Source organism: Macrobrachium rosenbergii, chromosome 41 (genome assembly GCF_040412425.1).
Source record: "Macrobrachium rosenbergii isolate ZJJX-2024 chromosome 41, ASM4041242v1, whole genome shotgun sequence".
Taxonomy (NCBI): Eukaryota; Metazoa; Arthropoda; class Malacostraca; order Decapoda; family Palaemonidae; genus Macrobrachium; species Macrobrachium rosenbergii.
Genome location: NC_089781.1, coordinates 937,452 through 959,396, shown reverse-complemented (window position 1 = coordinate 959,396; position 21,945 = coordinate 937,452). Strand labels below are relative to the sequence as shown.

The following is a 21,945-nucleotide window of genomic DNA, read 5'->3' as shown; positions in this document are numbered from 1 at the left end:
GGATATGAGGGGTAGTTGCCTGACAGCGAAGATCATGCACTGTATAAAGTAGATGGATGGGTTGGCGAAGAAGAAAGTGAGAGAAAACAAGGAAATAAAGTAACTGATGAATGAGAGGCAGAAGGTGAATGAATTAAAAACTTTAAGGAGAATAAGAAGTCGTTCTACGAAAAAAAGACTAATGAGCAAATGGGTCTCAGAAAAAAAGAAGCAAAAGGGGGAATGCTGTCTGAAGTGAACGCAGTCGATGGAGTGAGTATTACGAAAGTTTGTTGCATTTGGAGGATAAAACGATTACTGCAGGTTGATCATTCTTGTGGGAATGACTAAAAGAAATATGGGGTCCAGTAAACACTTGGAAAAATGGAAGACCCAAGGAGTTGATGGGGTTATAAGCGAAATGATCTAGCATGACAGTGAAAGTGTGACTGAGCGGCTGAGCAAAGTTTTCAAGGTGTCTTCTAGTTGAGAAAGTCTGTAAAGGCAACTTTAAAAATCATAGGGATATAACGTTACTTAATAGACCTGGGAAGGTGTACCGCAGGATTTTGATTAAGGAAGCGAAAAGTTGAAAAGGGGGCTAATATAGCAAGTACAATATAGGCTAACATAGGCTTAAGGCAGGGAGAGGGTGTGTGGGTCAAGAGTTGAGTTGGTTGTAATAAAGCAGTTATGTTCGAAGTCTGAAAGTAATGAGGAAAAGCTGCAAGTGTCATACATACACCCATAAACAGCTAGTGACAGAATGGCAACACTGTGCGGAAGATATTGAAAATAAAGGGAAGTGATGCATGCAACAGGCGGCGTAGACGGTAAAGTGATTGTCCTAGGGTAAATGTGGGTCTGAGACAAGGCTGTTCAATATCATTATGGATGGAGTGATGTGAAATGCGGGAAAGAGCAGTATAGTATGTGCAGAAGTTGTGGAATGTGAAAATGAGCCATGATCGGAATGTGTGGAATGTATCCTTACAGGTGATATGATACAGTGGTAATTTGGGATAAAGGAGAACTACAGAAACTAAGAGAAACAAAAACAAAAAATAAAGAAAAGTTTAAGTTTGCTAAAGGACAAAGTTGAGTGTAAATGTGAGCAAGAGTAAAATTGTGGGGCTAAGTAGAAACAAGCTGGAGCAATTCATGTTGGTATGGATGACAGAAGAATGCAAGCGGATGGTACATCTAAGTATTTAGGAGCAAACATGACGCTTCTAAAGAACCATTTCGAAATTTGGCATGATGCTAGTAAGAAACATAATTAACCGACTTTGGTCTTCTGTAAATCACATGATATTTCCATTTTCTTTTAATTTTAATGTATGAACAATTCTGTGATCCTGGTATGATAAAGCTAATAAATCTGCGTAACTTGGATATCTAAGAATACATGAAATATGCACATCAGTTATACTCACCTACTAACCATCATTCATGAGCTCTCTGGGCGTCCTCTTCATTAACAAAATTCTGTCTTGGTTAACACTGTGTCCGTTCGGTTACCACCTAAATATTGTTGATCTTAACCCACACGAGCAGCACCACTATAACAAATCACTGATCATTCAAGAACACCGAACTCTTCAAGGTAAACTCTCTTTAACAACTGAAACGATCATTTCCCACAACACCGGAAGGAGAGCGTGGCTCACGTCTGTCGTACCATCAGTTAGACATGCCGGTGGTTCGATATGTCATACCGAATACAAGTAGTTATAAAACTCTCAATTACTTTGATTACTTTTCTAAGAAATGAAGTCTGTGTTTAAATGCTTTTATATTAACTGAGTCTAAATCAGTATATAAGTTGGAGAAATGGCATTTTAATGTCAGTGGTAAACAAGTCAACTCGTTAAAATAAGCAGTTCGCTCGTAATCTAGATCATGAGCTAATTCACTGAAAAATGGAAAAAGGCCTTCGGAATATCAGCACAGGAAACAAAAAGTTTTGTTCATCTACTGAGCGACAGGTTTAACATCACTAATTCCTCATACATACGGTATTAAGGAGATTTCGAGAAGAGCACTTTGTTTCTTCCTTTAAATTTCAGCCGAAAACCCTTATGGATGGAGTCAGCAGACTATAAACCCACGAAGGCTCCAAGGTAAAATCAGCCTGCATTGAGACAATTCATAGGAAAAGGCGATAAATAAATAAACATGCTGGAATAGAAAATAAATCATTGCTTTGTTATTGGCCTAGATAAACTAGCACAAGTCATTGGGTAATTGAGGTTAAGCTTGATTACCGTTTTGCAATGTACTGGTTTCATTTATGAGAAGAAAGTTTCTAAGTTTTAAAAAGGAGTCATTTCTATAATATGTTGGTAGGGGTTATTTGGCAAATGAATGGGAAATTTAAAATAAGGCCGAGAAATTTGTTGCTGGTAAAAGAAATGACGGCAAAGTGGTAAGTACAAGGTGTAATGCCGCCATCAGTAAAGATTCTTTTGAATCTGACAATTGACATGAAATAATATATATATATATATATATATATATATATATATATATATATATATATATATATATATATATATATATATATATTATATATATATTTATTATATTATATATATATATGAAATATATATAGCATATGACAGATTAGTGGCTTTTTTTTGCTGAAATATCTGCAAGTTTAGGATGAAATGCCATGATGATATATTATTAAGGAATATTGAACGGAAAGGTAAAACTTGTATAGGATGAATCAGAAAAAATGGAAATATTCATAGGCTGCCAATGAAGCTCATTTAGAAAGGATATAATATTGTTTTTAAAGGATTTATTTGTTGCCAGTTCGGCTGCCTTATAACTAACCTTGTACTAAATTCCCTAGTGCGTAATTTAGAACCCCAAATGAAAAGACTGTTACAGCAATCTACTCTTATGATGAATATATATATATATATATATATATATATATATATATATATATATATATATATGTGTGTGTGTGTGTGTGTGTGTGTGTGTGTGTGTGTGTGTGTGTGTGTGAACAGTAGCGGGATTCAGCCGGTTCGAACCGCCTCACGGAATTTTATGGGTTCGGCGGACCGGCTAAGTGTAACGACCAGTTGACCACCCGAGTAGGCAGTTAGTATCAGTGGAGTAAAGCGCGCAACTTTTAACCCGTGACATAAATTTCATTAAGCATTACCAACAACAGCAAAGTCGTTAGCCTTCCTCGTCAAAAGCTACTTGAGGCAGTAATAGAAAATATGAAAAACAGGTTGATGAACTGTGATAGTTTAATGTCAAAGAACAATGAACAAGAAGACAAAATTCATGGGCTGATCAATTCGCTCGAGACCCATTCGTGAAATATTGAGGGAATAGTTGTACCTTGGAGAGCTGCTGAAGACAAACTGGGGGAATTTATTATCAGTTTTCATCATGAAATCAATACCAATGATTTTTGGGACTATGTGGATAATGTCTTACAAAATTCTAGCGACACTGCGAAGGCCGAGGTTCCCCAAAGTATACAGAAAGCTAAAAATATTATCGATACTATGCTGTCAGTTCTGCTGAGGCAGAGAGTTCGCAAGAATGAATATCATATATTCAGATAAAAGGAGTCTCCTTACAGTTGAAAATGTAGCTAATCGTATGATAATTAATCTGATTGGCCTTCCCATTTAGATCATGGAATGCCACTGCTTCGGTCAAGACGTGGCTTAGATAAGACACCACTGTTCTGATGACAACTGGGAAAAGGAAAAAAAAAGAAAAGAAATGGTGACAATCAAGTTGCTGTTTAGAAATACTTATTTAAAATAAAAATTTATGTTAAAAGATTCCAGTAAAATTTGGTATATTAAAAGTTTCTCTTATAAAGATTTGGTTTATTATTTTTTTTCTTTTATAGAATAGCAGCATTTATGCCAATACAGCAAACTCTGCAGTAAAATGTTTTCATTTTCATCTTCCGAAGAATACACATAATCAAAAAATCTATAAACAGCAATATACATATGATGTATAAGAATAATGATGAAGATTGAAAAAAAGCACAACATTCAAATATGTGACTACTGGTACATAAATATATCGTTATATGATATTAAGTTCATTACCTATACAATCTAGTAATATAGACACTCCTCAATATCATTATAATGATGCTTAACCATTATTTAGACATTTTCTTTGGGAAATCATTATAATTGATAATTTTATTTGCTAGAATCCAAGATTAACGTTTGAACCTAAGTGGAAAATTTTGATATGCTTTTTCTGATAGAACCGGCTGACAAAATATTTGAATCCCACGCGAAAAGGCTTCAGCAATCTAAAAGTCTTAACTACACTATTTTTCTACACCCTATTTTCTCAGAGTTTTCATCCATGAGGTCTGGGTCTTCCAACTCTCATATATATATATATATATATATATATATATATATATATATATATATATATATATATATATATATGTGTGTGTGTGTGTGTAATTACAAACATATATATATATATATATATATATATATATATATATATATATATATACATATATATATGTATATTTATGTTTATAATTACACACACACACACACACACACACATATATATATATATATATATATATATATATATATATATATATATATATATATATATATATATATATATATAGAGTTGTACCTTCCGAAGAATACACATAATCATATAATCTATAAACAGTAACATACATACGATTTATAAGAATAGCAATGAAGATTGAAAAAAGCACAGCATTCAAACTCGTATACTGGTACATATATATATATATATATATATATATATATATATATATATATATATATATATATATATATATATATATATATATATTGAAACTTTTTAATTCAAAAGCAATACAGTGGTTGCATAATTTACCTCCATGCTGACGATGTCCCTGAGGTCGCTAAATGGGTCGTTAAGTAAGTGGGGAAAGCGGATCAAATAGTTCTCATCGGAGAAAACTTTTTTTATATTTTTCATAGGGAACAGAAAATAATGCGAGGGCATTTTCCTAGAAAGTGCACAAGTAAAATTCTTAAAATGGGCCCTATTTTCTAAAATTAACTTAGCTGATGCGATGGTAAAAAAAATTCTTAAATGAGAATAATCTTATCCGCTTTCCCCAGTTACTAAGCGTGGGTGTACTAATGACCTCAGAGACAAGACATCGTCTGGACGGAAATAAATTATGCAATCACCGTTTTTCTTTTGAATTAAAAATAACGCCAGTAATGACATTCACAGATGACTTCTCTACACTTCAGGGGCTCGAACGTGCTCCGGCACGCTAATGATATTTTCCAGCCATTTTTGTCAGGTATCTTTCCCCAAACCTCGGGGAGTTTGTTGGCGCAGAGGAGGTTTTAGCCGGCCACTTCCTTTCTTTTGAACATGAAAGTGTCAGTAAAGACGTTCACATTTGCCTCCTCACTCCATTGAATCTGACTGAACACACGCAACAACGTTAATGAGATGCCATCTAAACACCCTTGGAGACTGGAAGACGACGGAGTCCACGTGTTTGCTGCCGGCACCGGAGGCAAGGCACCGGTGCCACTTTGTTGGTGACTGGAGCATGCAAGTCACACCTCCTTCACCGAGACTTGCCAATTAGGAAGGAAGTCCTGTAACACAGCCCTTCCATGGGTACTTCGGAAGAGCTAGAGAGAGCGAACGGGCCCCGATAGTTCTATCAAACAGATCCAGGACTGAGAGCATAGTTTCAAACTGTGCCCTTCGACCCTCTCTTTCTGGATATTAAAATCCTTTCTTCCCAACGTCCATTTTATGTTATCATCAGCTATTTCAATGTACTCTCTCCTGAAACCAGCCTAATATCCTCTGTTCTTTCCATAGGACCAAACTGCCTCAAAACACTCTGCCTCACCCTTTCACCTGTGCTAAACTTTTACCACTTCTATGTATCTCCGCATTTACCCCAAAATATCTGTACAAATCAGCTGCTTCACTTCTTCCACCATCCACGGTAACATTCATAGTTTATCTTCCCGGTTTCCATTTACCCAAATAACCTTACTTTTTCACTCAACTTTTACCAGATTATACAGTCTCTTCATCTCCCCTTCCGTACTGTATCATCTGTAAACATCAGCCATTCCACCTTCCATTTATTACCAGTTTTCTTATCCCACAACTTTGCACCCACATCTGCTACTGTTTCTCTGACTTTTTGCATCGACCCATTCCTAAAATATCAAGCAATCTTGGAGATATAGCTCATCTTTGTCTCAGAGTCCTACTATACACCTACCTAGTCACTCTCCTGTCAACAAATACGAACATACAATTAACAATTTTCCTTTTTGCTGTCAAACTTAAGACAACTAGTCACAGCAAGCACCTGGTTCAAACACCCTCTTCCTTTTCGAAACTCACACTGTTCTTCCCCTAACAACATTCTGTAATATACATGACTTCCTCAATCTAGATCTTACCGTGAACCTCCTCTGGTATAATAGGAAATGCTGTACCCTTATATTTCTTACATTTGCCCGCCATCTTTAGCTCTACTGTAGAATAATTATTCCTCTCACCATTAAGAACCATTCCCTCTTTCAGATATACCTTACAAACAATGGTCAGCTACCAGTCTTTCATATATATATATATATATATATATATGTGTGTGTGTGTGTGTGTGTGTGTGTGTGTATGTATGTATGTATATACAGTATATAATGTGTTTGCATCAGATGAGCATCTAAAAAGATTTTATGATATTTCAAAAAAAGTTGTTTTGATTTCCATTTAAAATTTTTTAATTTTCGATAATTTTTATGAGATTATATTTAATAGCTCCTTCTCCTATGTTAGTATTACTTTGATACTGCAACCAAGTAAAATTCATATAAAACAAGTACAAAATAACTTCGGCGCAATCGAGTTTTCTGTACAACCGCTACGGCGTATAATTAACCAAGGCCACCGAAAATACATCTATATTTCGGTGGTCTAAGTATAATGCTGTATGAGCCGCGGCCCATGAAACTTTAACCACGCCCCGGTCGTGGCCTGTCCTACATCGTTGCCATACGCACCATTATGGCTAACTTTAACCTTAAACAAAGTAAAAACTACTGAGGCTAGAGGGTTGCAATTTGGTATGTTTGATGATTGGAGGGTGGATGATCAACATAAAATTTGTAGCCCTCCAGCCTCAGTAATTTTTAAGATCTGAGGGCGGACAGAAAAAGTGCGGACGGACAGACAAAGCCGGCACAATAGTTTTCTTCACAGAAAACTAAAAGTCTAAACAACTGCATGATGGTAGGCTATAGGTAACTACATACAACCCCCCACCCTAAGATTTGTTTATCCCGTATGTAAATCCTTCTCTTGGTCACAGCCATAATCACTACCTAACCCTAATTTTTTTTTTTTTTTAATTTCTCCATACATAAGGACGTGTTTAACCTTATATCGAAAGTATTAGGATCAATAACCTTGACGGTTTTTCTTGAATGACCATGACTCATCAGGGGTGATCAGAGGCAAGCGATCATTCGGCCGATTAAAATACGCTCATCAACGTGTATCGAATCGAGGTACTTATCTGGTACGTGATCTGGCACACGAAAGGCTTCTGATTGCCTTTAGCCGAATCCAAAGGGAACCAAGAGGTTGTCTCCCAGTCTTGATTTAATGATTTATTCATCGTCTTTGCAGCTCATGACTTGAGCCGAATTTCCAGTTCATGGGAATGACTGGGTGTTTCTTTATCGGCTGACGATCCAAGCTCATGTGACGATTGGTGTGAAGGTTGTTGGTGTCATATGACTGGGAAAAATAATGGCTTCGAGCATGAATTTGAACCACAAATAATTTGGAAAATAACGCTTACTTTTTACAATGGGGTAAAAAAATGTCGCTTCCACAGTCTTCATGGAAGAAGACCCAAAAAGTTGATTAACTTACCGTGTAAGTGATGAAAGAATAGAATACCTACTTATGTAAAGAGAAGGGCAAACCGAGGAAATTTATTATAAACAAAATCTCCCACCGACCTGCAGCACAAAACAGACGGTGCAGCATGAAGTTCTTTCCGCCACCTTTCTCTTCCGCGCTAGACACTGGCGAGATTGAATTGACACTTTTCCGTTTTAATGATTTATCATGGGTTGAAGAACTAACATCAGTCATTATTCCGGAAGAAATAGTAAAGGCACGGTAATAAGGATGAAGGGTGTTAAAGTTCAAAGGACGGAAATGCTCGTGAAATCTGAAATTTTCTATAGCAGATTATGTTACCGTAACTCAGCAATTTTATATAAAATGTTATGCATACACACACACATATTATATATATATATATATATATATATATATATATATATATATATATATATATATATATATATATATATATATATATGTATATATATATATATATATATATATATATATATATATATATATATATATATATATATATATATATATATAATCACATTAACACGCGGTTTGTTTATCACACATCACCACAGGTAAAAAGTAGGAGACTGGGTGTAGGTCCTGACCGGTTTCGACTTTTTTCAAGCATTAACAAAGGACTGATACATAATGGCAGAGGTCACAATATATATGCTAGAGGGACAATACAGACAAATTCACAAACCGTTGACGGGTGTAAAAGGGGGTAGAGCAATAAAACTCATCAGTGCGAGGGCTAGGTACTATGTTTACAAATATGATCATCTTTTTTCCATACACATCTACTACCTTCCCTAAAATTTAAACAATTTACAAATTTCTTTTGAAAATATAAGAATTTTGCAGTTCATGTAGCATTTAAGAACAATAAACAATAAAACTTGTACTTACAACGAACTCTCTGGACAATACCAAAGGATGTGTACATAAAATTCCATGGAAATCTTGTGATAACTTTCATATTGCTCAAAATGGTGTAGAAGAAAATAAATACTAAAGGGCAAATGTCAAACAGCATAATGTTCAAGTATCAGCGAGTCATAGCTATCCAGCATTTTATAACGTTTTGGAACTTCTCATTTTAGAAAATAAACATACGGAAATTGTTATCAGGCTTAGAGTTAAACATGAAAATGCTAAGTAAACTTTCCATATGAAAGTATTCTGCAATAAAGATACAATAGTAAACTACATAAGTCACCTGTATCAAACGTAATAATTGTTACTTCAGTAACTTATTCTTGCTCTAAATTTCATGCGCTAAATTATACATGCAGTGATTTGCCTTAGCACATACATGTTATTGTGTCAACATATTTGTGCCCAATAGTCAATGTTGATTTGTTTTAAGCAGTATTGCTTGACAACCGCGACTAAAGTTAAACATTTTTAAGAATGCAAAGCGCTTCTATAAACATGTAGATGGGAAAATGACTACTTTAGGTTAACAGTTGATTTCTGACTCAGGAACGTTGATACCACGGGTGTTTTAATATGCTTATGGAAAAAATTCCGTAAAAGCGCGACAAATGTTGGTACGAGTTTGTGACTAGAAAAGAAGTCATGAATGAGACATGGGATTGTTGATGTTTGTAGATGATAGTGTTTGTTGGCAATAGTGAAAATAAGCAGCAGAAACTGGTGAAAGGGAATAAAAGTACTTTTAGAAGTGAACGTTGACCGTGAGTGTCGCGAGGAGCAAGGTTATGAAGGTAAATGGAAGACGGAATGATGGAAGAATTAATGTCATTAAAGATGGTAGAAGACTGGATGTGGTTAATTCGTATATGTAAATTATTTGGGAGTATTTGCACTGCTTGATAGCAGGACAGAAGAAGAAGTGACTCACAGAGCAGGTGAAGCAAATAGGCTGACAGGATAGTTGCAAAAGGTCTGGAGGAAAAAACTTGCGATGCATTAAGAGCTTATTGAGTCAGCTGCCATTCATGGAGGTAAAGTGAAGATACTGACAGCGAGAAAATGTGTTACAAGCTCTTTTTTTCGTAATCTTTTTTATCCTTTGATGTCGCGTGCCTTCATAACCAGTGATGTGCTTAGTCTGCCTTCAGGGTAATATCACTCTGATGTGAGCGACATAAATAGATTTTGATCTGTGGAGAGAGAGAGAGAGAGAGAGATCATATGTACTGTCATTTGAGTGCAGGTGTAAACTGCATAGCTACGCTCTCTTTTAACATTCGACTGACCACCAGGTACAAAATTCACTGCCTAGGCCAACGAAGCCTCAGTGGGTTTGAGAGAACTGGCCCGAATCATTATTTCCTCGGATGGTGGATGAACGCTGTTTCTCGGCAATGCAATGAGCAGATAGTCGTAACAACACATTACGAGAGAGAGAGAGAGAGAGAGAGAGGAACTTTAATGAAATTTAGACCTGAAAAATACAGGTGAAATTTTCTAATAAAAGTCAATAATGTGCGCTGTCAAGAAACTCAGTAACATGGAAAAACATCTTTTCAATGATTTGAACACACTTGCTTTCAAGAAAACCTCCCCGCTAAGCAGGTGCACCGTCAGCCTTGGTCATTTTTATGAGAAAGACACAGACTTATATATATATATATATATATATATATATATATATATATATATATATATATATATATATATATATATATATATATATATATATATATATATATATATATATACATATACACATTGATTTTTTTACACATTAAACAGCTTCCATAACAGGAAGTGGCTTCGGAGAAACACAAGACAAAGATAGCTTACATTCACCCAAACGGGTGTGTGCAAACTCTGTGTAAATAAATAAAGAGAAGGAAGAAAACATTAACAAATGAATTTAAGTCTGTCTTTCTCATAAAAATGACCAAGGCTGACGGTGCACCTGCTTAGCGAGGAGGTTTTCTTGAAAGCAAGTGTGTTCAAATCATTGAAAAGATGTTTTACTATGTTACTGAGTTTCTTGACAGCGCACATTATTGACTTTTATTAGAAAATTTCACCAGTATTTTTCGAGTCCAAATTATCATTAAAGTTTCTCTCTCTCCACCCCCCTCTCGACTATCGGCTCATTGCATTGCCGGGAAACAGCGTTCATCCACCATCCGAGGAAATAATGATTCGGGCCAGTTCTCTCAAACCCACTGAGGCTTCGTTGGCCTAGGCAGTGAATTTTGTACCTGGTGGTCAGTCGAATGCTAAAAGAGAGCGTCACTATGCAGTCTACACCTACACTCAAATGACAGTACATATGGTTTCTCTCTCTCTCTCTCTCTCTCTCTCTCTCTCTCTCTCTCTCTCTCTCCACAGACCAAAATCTATTTGTGTAACTTTGGTCACGGGAACAACAGATATAAAATATCAATAAAGTATACAGTACAGCCACGAGGAAATGGAAAAAACGGAATGCAAGAGCTTTTGCCTTTACTGTAAGGCATTTTCAAGCAAATTAAATAGTGGAACAAAAGATTGAATAGATTTTGTGTTAAAAACAACAAAGATTGATGAAGATCTCCAGTAACGAACAGCTGTCTAGGATTAAATTAGGTAACTGGATAACCCCAAGAATAATGAATTCTTTGGTTTCTTGTTTGAATCTCCTTCAAACACCTTGTGCAGAATGGGGTCAAGATTGTATATACCTAAGCTGATATTAATGTGTTTTCCTTTTTTAGCTGTATAATCACACTTAAATTTGTGGAAACTATTTTTACATGTCGTAATGATTTTACTTTCGGACCAAACGGTTCTATGTGATTTTTTACATATGTGTACATAAAGAGCATTATTCTTTTGGCTAGTTTAACTGAATATTCATATTAATTTATTCTGACATTTAATTTCTTATGTACTTCTTTGGCCCAAATAAAATGAATCACAGTTCATACACAGGATTTTATAAACATTTTATAAGTATTTTTTATAATGTTATTATATGAAAATATTACATTTACGCTGACTACTTTCAACATTGATTTGATGGACTCGAAGCCGTGAAACAAAGCAAAAGAGGTGTTCTTGGGTAACTCTGAATTCCTCTAACTTTTATTATGAAATGACTTCACAGCTTTACCGTAGAAGATGTTCAGGTATTCCTTGTGACCATATACTCTCTCTCCACATATGTACAGTTTACACACACAAATATATATATATATATATATATATATATATATATATATATATATATATATATATATATATATATATATATATATATATATATATATATATATAAATACATGTATATAATAATATTTATATACATTTATTTTTTACACATTACTTACTTTCACCTAACAGGAAGTGGCGTCTGGGAGAAGGCATGATAAAGGTGACTGCTACAGTTACACTTTAATTAATGAATCAAGGGAAAACTCTCTTGTAAAGGAACGTCCACAAATTTAGAGCACCCCCTCCTCCTCGTCATCTATCCGGCGCTTCCCAAGCCTTCCTCTCACCCTCCCTTCCAACACTTCACAAATATTCACTCTTTTCAAACTCTCGCCCCTTTTTCTCTCCACCTGACCAAACCATCTCAAAACTCGGATGAGGTTAACATTTTTACTAATTATTATACTAAAATTATACCATTATGCTGATTGTTATACTACTCCATGTTTGCCAGAGGAGATCATTCATCTCGGGAGCTTCAACCCTTTCCTTTCATTTTCATTCAGCAGCCACACATCACTTTTACAAAGATTAGTTGATTCAAGAATCCCTTTTCACATCCAACCTTGGTCTCCATAATCACCATTATTCTCCTCCAAATATTGTACATGTGCCCCTGCACTATCCTTTTCTCTGGTTTTGTGATATTTCTTTTAACTCATTAGACTGCCATATGTTATATTTACTCTTAATACCTATACAAAATCGCGTTTCCATTTCTCTGCCATCTGTGTCAATATGCATTGCTCTGTGTTCCTGCTTCCTAGTCTCCAATTAGCCTCATAACCTTACTTTTGCTCACATCCCCCTCAAATTTTCTCCTCTTGGAAACATCTTCAACCCTTTTACTAGTGTCTGCTAGTTCTCACTATTCTTATCTACACAGGAGCATCTCAAGCATCTGCCATTCTACACTCAATTCACAACAACTTCACCTAACCAGTGACTTTGCGCCTAAATCTAGTCATTTCCCTTCTCGTATCACTCTATTTACAAAGGTATTAAATAGCAATGGAAGCATAACACTTGTCTTATCTCACCTCCACACCGAACCAGTCACCCTCCTGTCTATATAGTATATCAAAAGCTTCATTTTCACTGTAAATACTTTCAATTTCTCTCAGCTAATTAGCTTATCATCAAACATTCCTAGCACCCTACACTTTACATCACTACATTTTTTCCTAAACTTTTTTAGATCCACGTATGCCACATAACCATTTTCCGTTTTGTTCTCAGTTTTCACATAAATGTTTCATACTTAACACGAACCCCATCTGCCTTACTTTCCCATTGAAAATTATACATGCCTTTCCAAGTATACCATAAAATGTTCTCCCCTAAAATCTTAGTTATCTTCATTCTATTACCTATCCCCTTTTACAAAAGAACAATGCCTCAATATCTCCTTCAGGGCTTTTCCCTCGTCTAGACATACTGTACCTTACAGCGACTGGTAGGCCCTCAATCCTACTTTCACCTCTGTACGAGAGCCACTGGCTTGTGATCCCATCAACTCACTGTGCCTAGCCAGCCCTCAGTTCATATCTATATGTATTTTTGAATTTACAGATCTGCCTTCTCTCATCCTCCAAGATGACGTGGTTAACTTTGATACTTCTTGGGTTAGTGGCATTCATTGCGTATTTGGTCTTCAATCAGCCAGACTCTAAGGGTATGCCTCCAGGACCGAAGGGCCTGCCGCTCGTTGGCAATGTGTTTGATCTACTCTTCATGAACTCTCCCAAATACTTCAACAAGTATAACTGACATTCCATTTACCTAGTTTTCAGTCATTTTATAATCTTATTTGAATACTCCACATATCGTATTTTGTTAAATTGTTGTAAGAACTATTTTCATTTCTATTACCCTGGTATTGTTACTGCTATTTGTCTTTTTCTACGGTGCTGATGATAATGATGTTGGTATAATTCACTTATCAAGAGAAAGGAGGCATTAGCTTTTTTCTGACATATTCATATAAAATTGAAAATTTTTGCTCTTGGAATGTCATTCCAAAACCAGTCGTTTTTAAACATCTACTTCTTTCCAGAATGGCCGAAATACACGGTCCTTTATACAGCATCCAGTTGGGTCTTAAACGAGTTGTTGTCATCAACTCCTCACACTGGCTGACACAAGCTTTTGTCAGGCAAGGAGACATGTTTAACCATCGACCCAGAGGAACAGTCCTCAGCTTCATAATGGGTGGTAAAGGTAAGAATAGGTGAAACATGAAAGTTTTTAGCAGATCTTGCAGTAACAGGCTGACCTCGTTGCCCGTGGTATTGCAACTGCCCGTGGTTTTGAAACAGAAGGGCTGAAAACTGCAATCTCTTAAGTGTCTGGTCTTCCTGACAGATCTATCAATTAGATTTTCTGAGTATCCGTAATGCACCCATATCTTTCCAATTCTGATAAACAAAACACACAAAACAAGTCTTTTTCAGTTTCTTTGATAGTGAGAGGGCAAACAACTTTATATGTCGTTCACCGTTGAAATGTTAGGTAATAACAAAATTGCCCTTTTTTAACATGCATATCACAAGTACGTTGGCCTTTCAACAAAAACCCTTTCCGAGGAACACTTTTTCTTTATTCCTAATACTTGTTTGACATTCATATATCAAGAAACTCTTGTCTTAGTCCCACTGATATCTCCTGATTCTGACTTCTTGATGATGTATGCTCAGAACTGACGGAAACAGCTGCCGTGAAAAATCTGGAAAAATGATGTCACACTACTCCATAACCATACCAAAATAAATTTCTTTGCTTCTATACGAAAGAGAACTCGAAAAAAATTGTACACACTTTTTGTTTCGGAAAATAACTGTGCAGTACAGACCCTGTAAAAAATACAACAGATACTGACATGAAAATTTAAAACAAGCTGGAAAACTATCCATGCTGGGCAGTAAAAGATCCTATAACAGGTTCATGTCATGGAACAGTTGCATTACCTTCAACCACTCTTCTGGGAAAATAAAGAAGTAACAACCATGCTACATGCTTAATTAACACAGTGATTTCATAAACTAAATATAATCTTCTCTTAACTTTACTGAAGGCATTGCTGATGCTGAGGATCAGGTCTGGCGGGACTCGAGGCGTTTCACTCTCCATGTCCTTCGAGATTTTGGGATGGGCAAGAGCTCTGTGGAGGCATACGTCAATAGGGAGCTTCATGACTTCTTGGAGGCTGTACAGGTTAGTTGCTTGCTACAAACACCACAACAGCATCACGTGTCTGATTCAGGGGTTCCATATTGCCATTCTAACAGCAAAATCAGTAACCTCCTACTGAGCATCAACGTCTTCTATACGCTTTGGCTTGTGTGTATGCATACAAATATTGTAGATTATATTTACCTAAAATGGCATGCACACTTTTTTTTAAACTTGTGTTACGTAAGTACATTATGAGCTTTTGCAACAGAGTCATGTCAGTCCAAGTACCTTTACAGTTCAAAATTCTCTTTTCTCTCAAAATGGGCCCAAATCGAGTATTCAAATTTCTTTAAGTCTAAATCACAGGTTCTCGTCTTTACAGAAAAAGGTAGACCAACCTTACGACATCCATTACGATATGGCTACATCTGTCCTCAACATTGTATGGCACATGTTCGTTGGCGAACGCTTCCAAATGGATGATAAGAATCTGAAGTGGATTGTGGATTCCTTGGAGATGTCCCTGACCCTGGTGGAACAGGGCGGCTTCCTCAATTACACCCCTATGTTACAGTAAGCAAAAACAGCATATCATGCCTTGAGGAATGAAAGTAATTACTGCATTTACATTCGGGTTACACATCTTTCCTAGAGAATGTTTAACTTCTTTGCTTTTTTAATTCTAGATTTATCGGCACGTTCTTGAAACCAAAGGCCTTCAAAGTTGGACTAAACGTAAAACATCGGCTTGATTATTTTACAAAACTGATCAAAGAGCACAAGGAAAATCTGGACAACCCCGACCGAGGCAATGATTTCATATATCAGTATCTTCTCGAACAGAGAAAACAAATAGAGCAAGGCAAAGAGAATATAACATTTACAGGTATGTTGTATGATTCAGTGAACTTAACTGTATAACAAGTGGAACATAATCTACTCTCCTTGTGATTCTAATTTCTATGCATGTACGCTAATATTTCTATGCACAATGAAAGTTGCATACACAAAGAAAATCATGTGAGGATAAGGGATGGGAAATGACATTTTCAAATAGTATATACTGTAATAATTCCCTCCAATGGAGGAAAATACTGATTATCAGTGTGACCATCATTAATGTCTGGTTTTCTCAAAAAATCAAATAATAGCCTACTATTCCATGATATAAATGAGTGGGCGATTTGCTGCTTTCCAGCATACCTTGGTCTGGGTTGGTTTTTGTACTTAGAATCATAATTTTTCTGTTGTTTAGACTAAACCTATTGCTAGTCCCAAAAGTCAATCGAGACAAAAGGCATACCTTTAAGGAGATTTATATTTTATTGAAATGGTTGTTTTTTCACATCTTTGTCATTCTCATCTTTTAATCCAAGGTTTTATCTTGAATTAGGGAGTTCAACGTGAAAATTAAATGCGTCCTCTTCACTCTTTTCTGTTTGGTGCACTTTCAGCCTGTATTCCTAAGAGTTCTAGGGACTTAATCACTGCTCTTCCTCCATAATTCTCTAGACCTTCCCACTGGTCTTTGTAATACTACTTTCATGTCTAATCAATCTCTCATTTTCCCTAAATTTCCAAGTTGTTTTCTTAATTTAAATTGTGAATAGTATCACTCGATATTTTTCAAGAACTATGGTGATTATATTTTCAGTTTCAGCCATTGAAAAGGTTTGCCAACTTAGTTAAAATCGTCATTGTTGCACCGATATACTTCGCGCATTTTACCGGGAAATTACGAATGGTGACTACAGCAAACGGATATGAACAGGACTTCAGTTTCATTCCTGCTGAGTTCTAGTACCTCGACATCATTTCACAAATACACTGAGGGCGGGCGCATTGCATTTCTAGAGCTAGAAACAAAAATACCACTTCACTGTTATCACAGAAGCTGTCCATCGCCATGCGATGGTTCTGTCCTGAATGGTATTCTGTCTGGCACACTATTCTAGGTCTAAATAAGTTAAGTATATCTTAGTTTAACCAGACCACTAAGCTGATTAACAGCTCTCCTAGGACTGGCTCGAAGAATCAGATTTATTTTACGTGGCTAAGAACCAACTAGTTACCCAGCAACGGGACCTACAGCTTATTGTGGGATCCGAACCACATTATGACGAGAAATGAATTTCTATCACCAGAAATAAATTCCTCTAATTCTTCATTAGCCAGTAGGAGAGTCAAACGCTGGGCCAACCGCTTGCTAGGCGACAGCTCTACCCATCCCTCCAACGAAGAACTATTCTAGGTCTAGAAAATTACAGATAACCATTTAGTTATGGTTGACGACTGTCGTTATCCATGCCTTCCAGATGGGCTGCCAGATTATTGAAAGCTCCTCCTTCAGTGCCCTTGAATTATCTAAATAATGACTCAAACAGGATATTATCTTCGGATCTCCTTTAGTACTGGAAAGCAACACAAAAGTGATAAAATCTTAGCAGCCTTAAACCCTGGTGTGAACTTCTCTTCCTGGGCACAAAAGTCTTGTTGAAGAAGCTTGTCTCCTCCATGTTCAAGACTTAATTATTGTTGTAACCAGCCACCATTATGAATATGTTGAGTCAAATCTCTTGAAATTTCATGGAAGTTTCCTCGTCAGAACTCCTGATGTCTTTAGAAAAGGGTGATTAACTCATTTCTTAAATTCTCATAACAACACGACTTGCATCCAATGTACCATTGCAATCGTCTTCCAATCTTCAATGACCTGCCTCCTGCACATATCCTTGACCCAAATGAACAGCAGCCTCTTCGTTTCCTTCATGTCTAGGTAGCGCAATTTTATAATGCTCTTTGCAGCTGAAGAAGGCAAACTGTGACCTGCCAAAAGAACAGCATCTTTCCAAAGGGCTATGGATACTGTCAATTGGACGAGTCCTAGTAACTTGGTGATATACTGGCACCTATACCTTTTGTTGCTTTAACACAACGCTCAACTTTATTTCAAGTCAGCTGATTCTACTTCAGGCATCGTGCAGGTGATGCCTAGGCTCAAGCCATGTAAATAATGTTGTGCACAACAATTCAGACCTTCCTAGCAGTTTAAAACTGTTGCCTCTAGTGCCCCCCAAGCAAACACTTCAAGTGTGATTGTGGAGACCTTTATAGCAAATATTTGATCGTTTTGAAATAAAACTGAATAATTACTCTGAGCAAATAAAGTATAGGCAAAGAATAGCGCACCAAATGATCGTATGTGCAAAGTCAACTTTATACTAACACTGTAAGTTCCTGAACGATAACATGAGTGAAATCAGTTGTCTAATTGTAAGGAAACTATTGACATCTTTTCTTTTTTCTTTTATTCTTCCCCAAGACAACCAGCTGAAATGGCTAATCAGTGACCTCTTCATAGTGGGCCTTGATACAACGGTAACAACACTTCGCTGGTGCATGCTCTTCCTCGTCAGACACCCAGAAATACAGGAAAAACTCTTCCAAGAGTTGGAAGCTGAAATCGGTATAGACCGTCACCCAACGTACGTATCTTCTCTTATCGTTTAAAAGAACTAAATCTTTATGGTTCAAGAAAAAAAAATCAGAGAAACGTGTAATTTCCTGTTACGACGTTTTAGCCAGAGTTATTTCCATGCATTATAAAATAATTATCAGACCATCGATACATACTAGTTATTATTTAATTTTCTCAACTGGAGCTGAACAAGGAAACAACTGACATATTTCAATTGAGATGCAAATAATTTATTCACCACAGTAAAAGATCATTAACCATATAATATACATGACGCACATAACCGCTGTTTATTCGGTAAACTAAAGCTATGAAGACCGTCTGAGGATGCCTTACACCGAAGCATTCATCACAGAGATCTTCCGTTACGGTTCAATCACGCCCCTGGCACTTCACGGAAACCCCGAAGAAACAACACTGAACGGCTACAGAATCCCCAAGAGGTCCTGGATTATCGGAAACATCTATGGAATTCACTGGGATAAAAAGGTGAGATGAAGTTCTTGTCTGACAGGTTTTTATGGACACATTTATTTTTGCTACTCAGTATTCTTCCATGCATTTCTTCTCACCTTTGGAGATGTGCAGAAATAAATTGCCTTTTCTTGTCCCTAACAATTAATTTGGTAGACGGCATATTATTACTAACTAGAAATAATTTCCCTAATTCTCTTGTTTTTGAAAACTGGTCCTGAATTCTAAAATACAGTACAGGGTATTGGAACCTCTAACCTCAAGAAGAGAGAGAGAGAGAGAGAGAGAGAGAGAGAGAGAGAGAGAGAGAGAGAGAGAGAGAGAGAGAGAGAGAGAGAGAGATTAAATTTAAACCATTGCAGGATGATTAAAAAATTCTGCTGAACCCTGCACATTTTCCTATATAACTTGTCTTCTACCACAGGTGTGGAAAGACCCTGAAAATTTCCGACCAGAGAGATTCATTGATGAATCAGGTCAGCTCGTGCGGTCAGAGAACGTTGTGGGATTCTCCGTGGGTCAGTATTTATTGAGTTTTTACAATACACATGACTTTCAAATGCACAGAATACATAAACAAATGAGTAACTTACGTAGAATGAATTGTCTCCATTTTTTGTTAGCATGTGATCTAGTAGTCTTCCATAGTTTTTCATATACACTCTATATATATTTTCCTCTTTGCCGTGAAGCAAACTGATGATCAAACATAAAATGAACTGCCACAAATCCTGAGGTACACCTTCGTGCAAGCTTAACATAAAAGATTACTCCAATCTTTTCACCATCTAATTCTTCTATGTTATTTTAATTAAACTCTAGGTCGTAGGAACTGCCTTGGAGAGTCCTTGGCTAGGATTGAAACCTTCCAGTTTCTGACAGGAATGCTACAGAAGTTCAAGTTTGGTATTCCTCCCGGCCACAAGATCCCGAACACAGATTACCATTGTGGGGTTACTCTAAACCCCAAGTCATTCAAACTTATGGTGACAGAAAGATTTGCTAAAGCTGGATGAGCGTCCTTATGCTGCAGTGATAACATTATTAAACAACTAATGTGCATGGATTTAAGCGTGATGTAATAAATTCATATATCAATCTGTATTATGGCGGCTAGCAAATAGTACTAATAATTCTAGATATGTAAAAGACAATTGCATATCTAGAAGACAGAGTAAGGACAAATTATTATTATCCTTATTATTATAGTTTAAAAAACCATTGAGTAGCATTTCTAGACTTTCATAGGGGATGCCAATATAACTGTTCTTATATGATAACTGAATATGGAACGAGATACAGTTAAAGAACTTAGACAGCTAAGTGAGAAGAGACCAAAGGGACCAGAGGAAAATTAAAAGACAGGAAGAAATGCATCTGGGCTGATGCAACACTGTCAAGAGCCTTTAGTGTCGTCTACAGTACGCTGCATGAAGCATGCTGTAACCACTGGGCAGAAAGGGGAAAAGAAAGAGCATTTTGATATTTTCATAGCTTTATCAAAGCTATAAAAATATTATAAATGACTGAAGTCCTTCACAAAATCAAAATTAGTATCAAAGAAATCCACTTATAGTATAAGATTAAGAAAGGGATAATCTCTTTTGTGATTTCATTTTCTGTGGTTTTTAGTTTTATAATTGAACTTGACCACCACTGTGGTGAACTTTACTGCATTTGTCCATATTTTCTTATTCTTTTATATGAGTAGTTTCACCAGATCATGAAATCTGGCGCAAACAGCCCCTGATCATTTCACACCAATATAACAATGATGTATTTTCGACGCTAGAGGTCATAAAAATTACAAAATTGTCAAAAAAATGAACATGGATATCTAAGTTTAATCATTTAGAAATTATATATTGCTTCACAAAAGCCTATCAGTTTTCCATGGTGTGCCACTTTAAAGCTTCAGTCTCCAAAGCGGCAGATAATGCAGCATGTAAATTTCAACATCTTACCTTAGCAGAAAAACCTGACGTGATGTCATTTGTGCCAGTCAATGATATTTGCGCCTAAATGGACTGAAAAGAGTATTAGACTAATCTGTAAAGTTCTTAAAAAATTTGGCAAAACTGTTGAAAAAAAAAAAAAAAGTCTTCGATGAGAAGGTCAAATACTATGAAATTAAAAAATCTTTCAAACTTGAATTAATGAACAATGACCTTCAAGACAATAGCAATATTTTCTGGTATAATGAAGTTTTAATGAACAACATGAAGCATTATTCTGCATTTTCTATATTCATCATAGTTTCATGCCTCCTAATAATTTTGTTTTCCAAAATTTACTTAATGAAACCTTTTGATTTAGAAATTTCAAAAGTTATATCAATACTTCACTTACAGAATTTTGCAAGTAGTATCACCTCAGCTTAACAGACACTTTGGGGCCTAGCTTTCTGATAAGTAACAAAATCCATTAAGTAACAAAAACTATATTTTAGTGTGCGGTTGAATATTTTCTAGATATCTTACGGCTAAAAGAAATTTCACATAGCTTGTATCCTACATCAACTTGTCCTTTACACTTAACATCAATTAAGAGACTTATTTAAAAATGTAACACATCTAAATTGGTAGCACAGCAAAAATTAATCATAATATCACAGCTGATAAGTATAAAAAGTCCACTACATTGAGGTCCATTGAGATGTTGCTACTTCCTTATCTAACAAGCTACCTTTAGTAATTTCT

General features: G+C 36.1%; 1 protein-coding gene across 1 annotated transcript in view; it reads left to right on the top strand.

The window, feature by feature from the left end:
• LOC136826562 (cytochrome P450 2U1-like) overlaps positions 1 to 20,424 on the top strand; it is a 21,499-nt gene extending 1,075 nt beyond the window's left edge. The window contains exons 2-10 of the mRNA XM_067083746.1: positions 13,693 to 13,880; positions 14,177 to 14,340; positions 15,194 to 15,333; positions 15,677 to 15,867; positions 15,981 to 16,180; positions 18,617 to 18,779; positions 19,081 to 19,261; positions 19,671 to 19,764; positions 20,069 to 20,424. Coding sequence (XP_066939847.1) covers positions 13,717 to 13,880; positions 14,177 to 14,340; positions 15,194 to 15,333; positions 15,677 to 15,867; positions 15,981 to 16,180; positions 18,617 to 18,779; positions 19,081 to 19,261; positions 19,671 to 19,764; positions 20,069 to 20,262 — 1,491 coding nt within the window. The 5' untranslated portion in view covers positions 13,693 to 13,716 and the 3' untranslated portion in view covers positions 20,263 to 20,424. The remainder of the gene's footprint in view (positions 1 to 13,692; positions 13,881 to 14,176; positions 14,341 to 15,193; positions 15,334 to 15,676; positions 15,868 to 15,980; positions 16,181 to 18,616; positions 18,780 to 19,080; positions 19,262 to 19,670; positions 19,765 to 20,068) is intronic.
• Positions 20,425 to 21,945: the final 1,521 nt, after the last annotated feature.